This window comes from Lepus europaeus, chromosome 9, assembly GCF_033115175.1.
Source record: "Lepus europaeus isolate LE1 chromosome 9, mLepTim1.pri, whole genome shotgun sequence".
Lineage (NCBI taxonomy): Eukaryota > Metazoa > Chordata > Mammalia > Lagomorpha > Leporidae > Lepus > Lepus europaeus.
Genome location: NC_084835.1, coordinates 64867023 through 64880353, shown reverse-complemented (window position 1 = coordinate 64880353; position 13331 = coordinate 64867023). Strand labels below are relative to the sequence as shown.

At 39.3% G+C, this 13331-nt stretch overlaps 1 protein-coding gene across 2 annotated transcripts in view; it reads right to left on the bottom strand.

Moving 5' to 3' along the window:
• DLGAP1 (DLG associated protein 1) overlaps positions 1-13331 on the bottom strand; it is a 396029-nt gene that overhangs the window by 316266 nt on the left and 66432 nt on the right. For both annotated transcript variants that reach the window (XM_062201404.1, XM_062201405.1), the window contains exon 2: positions 4376-4590. In XM_062201404.1, coding sequence (XP_062057388.1) covers positions 4376-4590 — 215 coding nt within the window. The remainder of the gene's footprint in view (positions 1-4375; positions 4591-13331) is intronic.

Here is a 13331-nt window from a genome sequence, read left to right as displayed (position 1 = left end):
CCCAAAGACATAGAGCTATTTAGTATTTTGCTATTTTATCTAAAACCAGAAAAATGTTCAAGGAAAAAATGTTCTGGGAAAAAATGAAGATGAAGAGAATTAACCATCCTAAAAATGAAAAACTATCTGTCTTCAGGTATTTAGAGAAAAAAAGAAACTTTCCTCAGGTCTATTGTTAGACCCTTAATCAAAGTTGCCAGGAGCTCTAACTGGCCCTCCTGCAAAAGTCTCGGGCCATTCTAGCAAATTTCAGAGAAATTTCAAAATTTATACTATTAAAGATTGACTATTTCTTCCAGGAGAAAAAATCTCTTAATTCCTGAATGGAGGGATAAAAAAGTATAAAGAAATTTTTAAGTGCTATTTGTCTTGGATTACTGGCTATTTGAATTTGACTTTAGAAACTTTTATATGATCATTCACTTAATATCATTTTTAAAAATGTTTTTTCTGCAAAATAGCAAATTAAAGTCCAAGATGGGATTTGGGCATGGTTTTGACTAATCATGATAGCAGGCAGTAGTGTTAGTTCTGGAATAAAAGAAACATTACAGTAAAACCATGGAACTGACAAGTTCTTCATCAGAACCAAGCTATGTTGGTGCACTGAGGGAGCTCTGGCCCCCAAACTTGTCTAAAAATTTACTGTTAAAGAGGCTGTCCCTGTGGTGCAGTAGGTTAATCCTTCGCCTGTGGCGCCAGCATCCCATATGGGCACCGGTTCTAGTCCCGGCTGTCCCTCTTCCAATCCAGCTCTCTGCTATGGCCTGGGAAAGCAGTAGAAGATGGCCCAAGTGCTTGAGCTCCTGCACCCACATGGGAGACCAGCAGGAAGCACCTGGCTCCTGGCTTTGGATTGGTGCAGCTCAGGCCGTTGCGGCCATCTGGGGAGTGAACCAATGGAAGGAAGAGCTTTCTCTCTGTGTCTCCCTCTCACTGTCTGTAACTACCTCTCAAATAAATAAACTCTTTAAAAAACAAAACAGAACAAAACAAAAACTTACTGTTAAATATTTAGAAGGGCATTTTGAAAATATGAACATTCTTATGTGATGTTTCCATTTCACACTTGCCATTACCTAAGAACTAAGGAAAAAGGCAAAGCTAGTGATGATACAGATGGATATATTGACAACTGAGGAATATGAGAAGAGAATGAGAGAAATAGTAGTTTTCAGACAGTGGCTATGGCAGGAGCCTTGGAGGCCCAGAAATTGATTTAATCGCCTCAACACTACTCTTAACTCCAGAATGTTCAGCTGACCTAAGACTTTATGTATCTGAAGACCCAATCATTAACATTAAGTAGCTGATGAAAAACACTCACAGAAATAAACCTTCCAAATGCCTTAAAAGGGAAAATAAAGAAGAAAAACAATGTAAGAAAGTGTAGGAGTGCCTTCTTGCCAACATTTCTGAGGGAACATGGGAGCTGAAACCTCAGACTAAATGTTGCCCCAATCTCACATGACTAATTTTAGTTATCTTGGTTCATGGCTATGATTCATTCCTGAAGCTGTGAATTGCTGGGGAGGAAGGAGGAAAAATTAACTTAAATGTCAAAGAAGTAGGAACATAAATATACTTTTCTTTTTTGGGGGAACTAGAATTCCAGGATATGGGGATCGTTTTTCGGCAGCTGCTGAATGCTTCCAACTTCTAGAAAAATAATGATCTCTAGTCAAAACATCATCAAGGAATAACAGACAGAACCAATTATGCCCCCATAATGGATTTTTCTTTTCTCCTTGTGTACCTCTTCAAATCCCATGAAATTAGACATTATTAATAATCATATGAAGTTGAACATGATGGAACCTTAATATGTAGACTATAGTGATAAATGCAACAAAAACAATAGGTAAGGGAGAAATGAATAGAGATAAGTAGAACTTTGAGAACTAATATTGGGGAATGGAAGGGATGTTTGAATGGTGGTCACATGTACTCTTGTCTGATAAGCAAGGGGACAACAGATGATTTGGTGACACTCCATTCTCAGTAAAGAAAACATGATTTTCAGTTTACAAGGTGTTTTTAGTAAATTGACTTCCCCTAGGTTCAGAGGAAGGAAATAGTGACCAACTCATACTCAGGTCATTGCCTCAACTAGCTGACACTCTACCATCAGCCTAGGTCCTATCTCTGTGTTTGCTTCTCTCTCCTCTTAAAACTTCTGAGCTGTAAGAGAAATAATTGACGGGTGTAAAACATATGGTCCAGGACATTAGAGGAAGATAAGATTGTATAGAAGGCAAATGAGAAAGAAAGAGTTCCAATACTTTCGGGTAGGTTTTCCACACCCATGAAACATGAAGACAGTAGGCCCCAGGCATGAGTGTGAATGCTGATTTTGGCACCTGAAGGCTGTCTATCCTCAGCCTCCCCCAGGGAACTTTCCTCATCTTCCTCACAGCTCTGCTTCTTTCTGTTCTCCTTATATCTGGGTATTGCTGTGAGCAGCTGTATCACTGCACCTCATGACTCAATACCCAACTGTGACAATGCATCCTGATCATAATCAAACAGGATCCTCAGGAGGTGAAAAGGGATTCTGCTGGGTGCAGAGCCCCACAGCTTAGTCTGAATATGAGGAAACTATATTCAAGGTCTAAGTGACTTTATTGCCCATCAGTTCTGTCTTTTCATCTTCTGGAAGATGTCAATGAGGACCATGGTCATGATCACCTGTTATTGTTTCTAGTGGAGAGATGTTTTAAGATCTATGTAGATGGTAACTGTCAGAAGGGTCCTTGGCCATCTTCATTTTAGTCTACTTTGGTTCACTGTCACTGTTAAAAGTCCAGTGTTTTTTTTTTTTTTTTCCAGATTGGGTATATTTAATTATCTCTGCTTCTGCTAGGTATGCCAAAGTGCAATGAAGATTTGTTATTTTTTATTTCCACCATAACTTTCACCTTGTGTGGTCATGCTATGTGTTGAATTATGTTTCACAAATAGGTAAGTTGAAGTCCTCATTCCTAGTATCTCTGAATGTGACCTCCTATCCTTAGGGGATATGTTCCAAGATCATTAGTGAATGACTGAAGCCTCAGATGGAACTGAACCCTATAAATTCCATGTTTTTTCTTGTATTTAAATAAATCTTCACCATATACTAAACAGCTAATTTTAAGTGTTCTTGATTAACCATCTGGTTTGTTTCCCTTAACCTAATTGCCTTGCCTTAATCTTTTCTGTTTTGTTTGTCTTTTAATATTTTACTTTGTAACAATACATATGCATGAAGAGTAATATATATTTATCAAAATATGGAATCCAGGATACTTTAAAAATAGTAATTATCTGTAATATATATTTTCAGGTTCAAATGGAATTCTGTCTTTAGATTCATATTCCAAAGTTCTGACTTACTCCATAAATAGTATCAAAAATTAAATCAGGGGAAGGCATTTAGTGAAGCAATTAAGATGCTTGCATCCTACATCTGAATGCCTGGGTTCAAGTCCTAGCTACTCCTCATTCCAACTTCTTGGTAGCACAAAACCTGGGAGGCGTCAGGTGACGGCTCATGTAGTTGGGTTGTTACTTCTGATATGGAAGAACTGGCTTTTGCCTGGCCACAGACCTGTCTGTTATGAGCATTTGAGGAGTAAACTAATTAATGGGAGAGCTCTACCTCTCTGTCTTTCTTTCTCTCTATATCTCTCTGCCATTCAAATAAAACAAGTAAACAAAAAACCAGAGACCTTAGTTAAAATAATGACAAAGGCTACTGCAGCTAGAGTCAAGGGCTTTCAGTAGTCTTTGTAATGCTGTTATCCATTCACAAATAGCCCAAATATAGGTAGGAACTACTTACAATCACAATTTCAAAATATAAAGACCATTTTATAGTGCTTAAAATTTAGTGTGTACTAAGTACTCATATTTAAAAATGCATATCAAGAACCTTTATATATTATCCAATTTTTAACCATGGCCACATTATATAAGTTCCAAGACTATCTCATCTTTTATTCAATTGTTTGAAAAATTGAAGAGTTTTCCAGGAAGAGTTCCCCTGTATGTTAGTAGCCCCACAAATGTCCAAGAATTGGTATCCATGGATCTTTTCATTAGCCATAAATCTTAACCCTTTTCAGAAGCCATCTTAGATGTTTCAAAACTTTCTTCTTGGAGCTTAGGTATTTAGCTAATGATCTATGCAGAACAGACCCGAGTGTCCCTATTTTTCAAGGTACGAGGATATACAGGTCAGATCCAGTGTCAAAATTAACAGCCTGTTCAGTGTAGCACGCTGTTCCACCCATAAGATGGTCCCTGCCTCACTTTCTTCAGGAGGGATACAATTTGAGCCTAGGTGACAATACAAGGAACCGGACTATCAGAATATCATGTTGGGACTACTTACTTGAGTGTGGTGAGTTCTGTAAGGGATGGCTGAGTGGCCTTGAGATAGCTTTCTCTCCGTGCAGCAACTTTGGGAGAAGGCTTGGGACTTGTGTCAGAGTCCCCACTATCTTCATCCCCCATGGCCTTGATATAGCTGCCACTGCGCATTCTTCTGCAAGGAATTTCATCGTCTTTACCTCGAGGGGTGTACCCTGCCCATTCATCTTGAGGAACCTAAAGAGACAGAAAACATAGAGATTCGCTTTTTATAAAATCCTACCTTTTCTTTCCTTTTTAATTTTTTTGGCTGACCTTGGATATGGGCAATATAGATAATTATCTAAAGCTTAAGCTATTAACCTTTCAATAACAGTGTTTTACTGGGATAGTTTCACAAGTTCGTTCTTTCTTTCTTTCTTTCTTTCTTTCTTTCTTTCTTTCTTTCTTTCTTTCTTTTTTGAGAACATGCACATCCAAGTCTAAATCTTTTAAACAACCTGGGTATTAGGAAAAATTAAAACCGCTGGTTTTGATTCATGTATACACCTCAGTTTTCAAATGCTGATAATAGTCGAGTCAGACATAAGAATGCCACTGGAGGGGAGAGCAATTTTATTTGATTTACTGAATAATTTCTTTTCAAAGGTCATTTAGGATTCAAGAATGTTTCCTCATTCATCTCCACCTTTCCTTAATCTTCCATCTTTATCATCTCATTTTCAGTCTATCCTCCTCCTAAACCAGTGGTCTACACCATCTGTACTCACTTCTTAATCCCCTACTCTTTCTGAACCACTCTCAATTTTGATTTAGCTTGAGTAGATATGCTTAAATCACATTTTTAAGTTTCCAATGATCTCATGAAAGCTCAGGTACTTTTCTTTATGTTTTTTTTTTTTGTTGTTGTTGTTGTTGGCCTGAACATGCCGAGGCCCATAAACACACACACATACACACTCACACACACGCATACCACCTTTTGAGAGTTCCTCCTCTGTTGGTTTTCGGGTTGTTCTACTTACCTGTTACAGCTACTCCTTATCTGAATTGCTCTTTTCTCTTGCTTTTCTGGTTTCTAGACCCTAGCTATGGAAACCACATAAGAGAAGTCTGTCAAGGCCCTGCCCTTTGGTCTTTCCACGACCATTTCTTTGGAGTTTATTAGAATATTACACCACATTTTTAAGGCTTCTTTATGACTTTTTCTTCAGTTCCTCTCAGATTTTCCACCTTAACATGAATTCAACCTAGGATCTCATTCTTCTTCCATTTGGTGAAAGAAATGCATAATAACTACTCTATCCATCAAGAAGAAACATTATAGGGCTCAGAACATTGCACTGGGCTTTTTTTTTTTTTTTTTTTTTGACAGGCAGAGTGGACAGTCAGAGAGAGAGACAGACAGAAAGGTCTTCCTTTTGCCGTTGGTTCACTCTCCAATGGCCGCCGCGGTTGGCGCGATGCGGCCGGCGCACCGCGCTGATCCGATGGCAGGAGCCAGGTGCTTCTCCTGGTCTCCCATGGGGTGCAGGGCCCAAGGACTTGGACCATCCTCCACTGACCTCCCTGGCCACAGCAGAGAGCTGGCCTGGAAGAGGGGCAACCGGGACAGGACTGGTGCCCCGACAGGGACTAGAACCCGGTGTGCCGGCGCCGCGAGGCGGAGGATTAGCCTAGTGAGCCGCGGCGCCGGCCTGCACTGGGCTTAACAAAAGACAGGGGACGAAGGTGGGAAGGCTAGAGAGAGAAGAAGACAAAATAGAAGCAAGTTTGGGAGCAGTTCCAAATCAACATGTTAGGAAGTTTAAGATGTGGTGTCATGTGTGAAATCTGAACTAAAGAGAAGCTAGAAATGAGAGTTAGTAGCAATGTGATATGGAAAGAGTCCTTAGGAAGGGCTTCTTAGCACTGGCCTGTTTGCAATGAGAAGATAAAAAGATATTTAATATTTTAATGCTATTTACTGATTATCCTTTAATGCAATACAGTATTTCATGATTCACATTTAACTCTGCTAGTGATTTACTTATAGTATCTTGTTTCATCAGTACAACACTGCACTTTTTTTTTATATTTTGCTCAGAGGAGCTCAGAGAGCTTAGGTAATTTGCCAAAGGATACATAACTAGTAAATGTCAGCGCTGAGATTCAAAGTATTCTGGTTTAACTCTAGAGGTCAGAATTAAACGAATTTAAAATTTATGATTAATAATATATGAATTTGAAATCTTGAGTGTTAGACATGCACTTATCAGACATGGATTTCTAATATTGAAGTTCTGGGAGGTGAGAATAGATGGTCTATTAAAAAGCACTGTTCTTTCCTCCTCAAGTTACGAATTTATCTGCGTAGTTTGAAAGTCTATCTCTAGAAGCATCATACTGAAGAGCTGCTACTGTTCATGGACTTGAAAACAGCAATTTGTAGGTTCTAATTCTGAAAAGTGTTTGAGTTTAAGCTTCATTATGCAGCATGTTTTTTACTTAACAAGTCCTCATATCATGTTTCATGTGCTACCTGTGTGTAGGCTCTGCTCTCTGTGCTTTATGGGAGTTAACTCATTTGATACATACAGATGAGGTTTTTTTTTAATTATTATTATCCCATTTTACTAAAGAGGAAGCTAAGATTATATAACTCACTCAAAGTTACAGCTTTAAGGCACAGTTTCTGCAGGGCAGCTCCTGGGACCTTGCTGTTGACTGCTGCTATGGTTTGTGTGTCCCACAAAGGTCTCTCAAAGGCTTCATTCCCTAAATGTTGGTACTGGGAAGTGGTGAAACCTCTAATAGATGAGTCCTAATGGGAGGTCCCAAAGTCTTCTCAGAAGGGAGTTCTCATGCAACTCCTTGAGATATCCAGAGAGGATTATTATAAAAGCCTGAGTTTGACTCCACTCAACTCTCTCTCTTTGTTCCTGGCTTGAAATGTGGTTATGTTCCCATGTGTACTTCCACCGCTGCTATCCACCATGGCTCATTACAACCACTGTTTGTTGCTGCCTCTCTTTCTAGGCTTTGCTTTGTAGCACCTGCAGTGCTGAACAATTATGGCCCATGATGCCTTTGTGATCCATCCCATTTGATGCACTTGCCATTTATTAATTGTCCTAGTACCACTCTGGAGTTTTTATGTTTTTAGCTAAGAAGCATAAAAATCACCACAGCAACAAGGATTTCTTAGGAAATTATAAATGCTGAGAATAGTTTTGTATTCCTTCAACTGGCAGGTGACTCACTGCATAGATAAGATCATGTTCAGAACTTTAGCAAATACATTTTACAAATTAACTTGGTAGAGCTGAGGGTTGTAGATGATGCATACATACTTGCCAATTCTCAGTACTGATGCAAAGTTGATAACCATTGCTTTTTGGAATATTTGAGACTAGTAACACATTGGTTCATATTACTCATGAAACAAAACATGGTGGATTTCTTCTTAGATGTTATTTTCAAAGTTAGTTTATGATAGAAGCTTGGCTTGTACAAGAAGCAGTCTGTAACTGTTGCTAAGGGAACCAGCTAAGAACTATTTAATCTGTATGCCATTCAATTAAACATACTTTCAAATGACAACAGCTTAGAAGTATAGAAGTGGCTTCTATGGGAATGGAGTGGAATTTGAATATCAGTGTACCATTCATACAACTAAAGGTAGCACACAAGATTACATATAAAGGAATACAAAAACTGACTGTTTGAAAAATGTAAAGACTCAGAAAATCAAGACAATGGAGAAGAAAAGCACTACCACTGAACTGTAGAGACTAAGAAAATTGTTCAATTTGTTACAATCAAACTAGTAATATGATTGAAATATATCTACTTGTAATTATATTTTATACTAGAATATCAACTGAATATAAGTCAGTTAACATTGTAAGATGCCGCTGCTTTTAGGTCTCCAAGATATCTATGGCTGGCCAGCCTTAAAAAGTATCCATGAAGAGGCAAATTTCTAATGTTTATGCTCACATATTTATGGTACTCTCATCAATTATATTACATACATCCCTATTCACAATACATCCCTATTCACTTTACATCTATTATCATTCCTATTTTACAGATGGAAAAACTGAAGCAAAGAGGTGAAGTGACATATCTAGTGTCACATTCAGTGAGTAAAAGCAAAGCTGATGTTGGAATTCATTCATTCAGTATCACACTTACCTGGAAACACATTAGGTTTCTTGCACTGTCCTGGATCATAGAAACCATGAGAGGCTTACGCCTTTTTTACCTTTTCCATTCTGTGACCCCATCTCTGTGACTGTAAGCAGGACAGAGTAGAGCCTTCATGCAGCCCTGAGCCTCCATTGGCCCCCTAGCTGCTGGCCTCCACGGTTCTTATATATATGGAATACATAGGTTCAGTGACAAGACTTCAAAAACAATTTCTTTAAATATAAAATTGGTTTCCATGGAGTTTATCCCCACTATTTATGTTTTGTAGGCCAAAAGGGGGCATTTGTGATGAGATCCCTGGCTTACCCATGTTGGCCCAAGGGTTGCAGGCTCCATTCTCAGTTCTCCAGACAGGGGTGAGGACCCACGACAGAGTGCAATGGAGTACCTCTCGATGAGTGATGCTAGCTTGGAAATGATGGGCATAGATTGCACATTAGGAACTAAAGCTTTTGCTTAATATATTTCAATTATTTCTGCCTATACTTTACCAAGAAAAACCTGGAAGGCATCAGCATCTTTTGCAAAAGCCAAGGTCAACCATTGTCAGGGAAGATCTGCGTGCTTAGTAACAGGACCGAGTGCTGGAGGTGGTCCAAAATTTCCATGGACCAGGCTTTTATGAAGTACTTCCTGTGTACTTGTAGGTATTACTTCATTTAAAGCATGTCCAATTTTGTGGGGGTGGGAAACCGAAGCACAGAGAAATCAATTAGCTTGCCCATGAGTTCACCCAGCAACCAGCCCAGCAGGAATTCAAATTTGGGCCATCTAATGGCAGAGCCCACCCCTCTAAGATCTCAGCAACACCACTTCCCCTGGTTTCAGAGAGTTTTCACAGTAGTTGGAGAAAGAAAACAAAGAAGATTTAGTGTAAATAAAACACCATTGTAGTGATTATGTAAGTACTCAGTATGATTACATGGATCAGAGGTTGAAAAACTTTCTCTGCCCTCCATACAGTCTCAAACACTACCACACAACTCTGTCCTTATGTCAAATAAGTGATAGAGAACTCTGAATGTGTGCACATGACTGTGTACCAATAAAACTTTAATTATAAAAACACTCAGTGGAACAGATTTCATTTGCAAGCTATACTTTTATGACCTTTTCTATAGGTGGTACACATTATAGATTTCATAAAGGAGAAGGTTAATTCATGTTGGAAGAATTGGAGGGAGCTTTTGGAGAACTGAGTTCAATTCTGAAGGAATATGGGATGAGTTAGCAAGATTCCATGTGAACTGGCCCTGTCCTATAGCATCTCTTCAAATCATTTCCTTCTTGTTCAGTGTGGCCAGGTTGGTTTCCTTCTTTGTTTCTTTCTTTTTTGGGTGACAAATGGAAAAAAACAGAGAGCTCTCATTTTGCTGGTTTATTCCCCAAATGCTTGAAATAGCTGGGTCCAGGTTGATCCAGGTCACCTCTATCGGTGACAATAATCCAATCACTTGTGCCATCACCTACTGCCTATCAGGATTTGCACTGGCAGGAAGCTGGAGTCAGAAGCCAGAGCTAGGAATTGAATCCATCACTTCAATATGGGATTTGGACATCCCATCCAACATTTAAACCAGTAGGCCCATGTTCCTTCCCCCGGCTGGCATTTTCACTCCTAGACTTTGACTGCATAAAGGCTATTCTTACTAGAGACTACACTGGCCCATCCATTTGCCTGGAAGCTCCTCCCCCAGATCTTCTCAAGGCTCATCAGAGCTCCTCTCAGATGCTACCTCTTTAGGATATCTTTTCTGAAGAACAAGTTGAAGCAGCTTCCCTCCAGTCACCCTAACATATCTACTTATTTACCTCATAGCACTTTTTCTGTTCATTTGGGAGTGTGCTTGTCTGTTTCCTACTTCTTCCAGTGCTCCTTTCAGGATATAAATTACATGAAATGGAATTAACGTTTCTATTGTTGACCGCTGTATATTCCCAGCACTTAGATAACGGCTAGAAAATAGCCAATCAAGAAATACTTGCATGAGTATGTGTGTGTGTGTGTGTGTAAGGAGTATGGGGACTGTTTGGTATAGCAGTTAACTTTTCGGGAACATATATCCCATATCAGAGTGCCTGGGTTTGAGTCCTGCCTCCACTCCTAACTCCAACTTCCGGCTAGTAATCACCTGGGGAGGCAACAACTAGTTGGGTCCCTGACACCCACATAGGAGACCCAGATTGGCTTTGGCCTGACCCAGTCCAGTCCCTGTTGTGGACATCCCTGGAGTGAACAAACAAATGGAAGACCTCAGTCTCTCTTGCACCCCCACGCACTCTCTCTCCCTCCCTCCTTACCTTCCTCCCTTCTCTCTGTCTCTCTGCTTCTCAAATACATAAATGTGTATATGCATGTATGTAAAAATTACAGACTGGCTGCACCTGAAACAGAAAATTTACACTAATTCTCATTTTGTCATATCAAAAATAAAGCTCTCAACTGGAGTATCAATGCTTAAACAGAAACATTAAAAAGCAAATAATCCTTTTTCTAACCCCCAACTACTATAAAACCTAATCTGTATCAGATCATTTTATTATTGTTTCCTTACTATTTCTTGGCTCCAACCATGGCCTAACCTGGTGCAGGCTAGCACAACATTCCATTGGCCATGGATCAATAAGCACTTGGGCTCTTTTGTCTCTGTTCCAACTTCCCTTTCTCACTAACTACATCCCTACAACTGCCATCACCAATTATAATGACGATTTTCCAATAGAGTTGAAGGCTAACCTTTTCTTTGGATTTCCCTGTATCTTTTCCTTCTGTGTAACAGAAGTGGAAAGACACAGCAGTCTTGGACTAGGTCAAAATAGTGGTTGCAGTCACAGAATTGTCCTTTCTTTCAGTCTTTGCACCCCTTACACGCTGGTGTGCTTCTTTCTAAAACTTTCTAAGACATGTCTTCCTTTCAATTTAGAGTTGAAGAAACTAAGTAAGAACTGGTTTGATTATGATACTTTTACTAGCCCTCACAAATCAGTGATAGTGTTTTTCTTCTCTATTGTACCACTAAGAAAGAATAAATGTTATCAACCATATTCTGTTACTCCATAGATCATATGGTACATCCCAATACTAGAGATGCCAAAATGTGAAACATGCGAGCCTTAGAATCAATTTAAACCAAAGTAAGAATATGTATGAAAAAAACAAGAAATCGGGAGCGGGAGGGGGGAGGGTTGCGGGCGGGAGGGAAGTTATGGGAGGGGGGAAACCATTGTAACCCATAAGCTATACTTTGGAAATTTATATTCATTAAATAAAAGTTTAATAAAAAAAAAGAAAAAAACAAGAAATGGGTATATTCTTGATTGTAATTATAGAACTTAATGTTCACATTTAATAGCCAGCAATTAATAATAAGCATTAGCAGTCATCTGTGTCATGCTTTTGCAAAAAGAAAGTCACATAATGTCTCATGATCCTTACAATTATCTTGAAAAAATAAGAAGGCCATGTATTACAACCTCAGATCATCAAATAAAAAAATTGGGGACTACAGAGTTAGTAACTAGTGCAGATTGGCATTGTGCTCAAGTTGAAGATAACCATTTGTAGTCCAGGAGTCTAACCCCAGCACCACTATAATAATAATGTCATTTAATATCCCTTTTGGGTAACAATTGTTATAGTATGATAATCTATAGAACACATATTTCAGATAAAACAACTCATAGGGTTTAAAGTTCTGGTGGGGAAAATAGTAGATAAATAATGTTGCGCTTTTTGAAATAGAAATCACAAGAACTACTTCAGATGTGGGAAGTCTTATTTTTAAAAGTCTCTTCCAAAGCACAAGTAGTTTGAATGCTCCACTTTGGCTGGGCTGCAGATCTTGAAGGGTAAGCAAATAGTCGGTATAGTCAGATATTCTGTGCCCATGATGGTCTGGGAGACAATGGCTGAGAGATGAAGCCGTGTGCATGTGACTCCCTGACAGCGGTTTGTCTCAGGATGGGAAGCTGGATGGTGAGGTTTGGAGTAATGAACATGTGTGAGATTTTGGGAAATCTGAGAGCCACAAAAGGAATGGGGACACTTAGAAAGCCAGGGCAGGTGAAATGGAGCATCTGTCTTGAAAACACTCAAGGGCAGGCCTGTGTGAGTCTGTGAGCAGCTCTGGATTGCAGAGATTGAGGGGGAAAGCTGATGAATCTAAGGCTGGCACATGAAGCAAAGCTCTATTTCATCAGGAGCCAAAGAAGCTGGGAGAAACAATGCAAGCATTGGCTGATTAGGTAGAAATAAAACACCCAGCAAGGGAGAATAGTGCTGAAAGGGGTGGGTGTGAATAATAGGTCTGTATTTTCAAGCCTACCCCTCAGCGGTTGTTGATGTCTTCCCAAGCACAGGGTGTTTCAATGACAGCAACCAGGGAAATTAGGGTGCCTGGCTATGACTGAGGATGCCAACCTACTTTGCCCTTCCTGACCTTGATGAAGAAAAGTCAGTAGGAGAGAAATCTGTACAAGGAGCATTCAAAAAGTTCACTGAAATCCATGCATCTGAACGGTCTTGAAAACGCTTATGAAAAATGCATATAATGAAAAAATTATGCATGGATTTTTTTTTGCACCCAAATCAACTTATCTTTTAATTCCATTTCCCCTGAACTTTTTGAAGTACTTTTGTGTTATAAGAGGAAAGTCAGGAATTTTATGGAATGACCGACAGTTATAGAATAATCTCTCACAGCTGGGAGCAATGGCTGGTTATTTTATTTCAATTCTTTTAGAAGCCTTAAGAAATAGGCATTATTGTTTGCATCTTACTACTG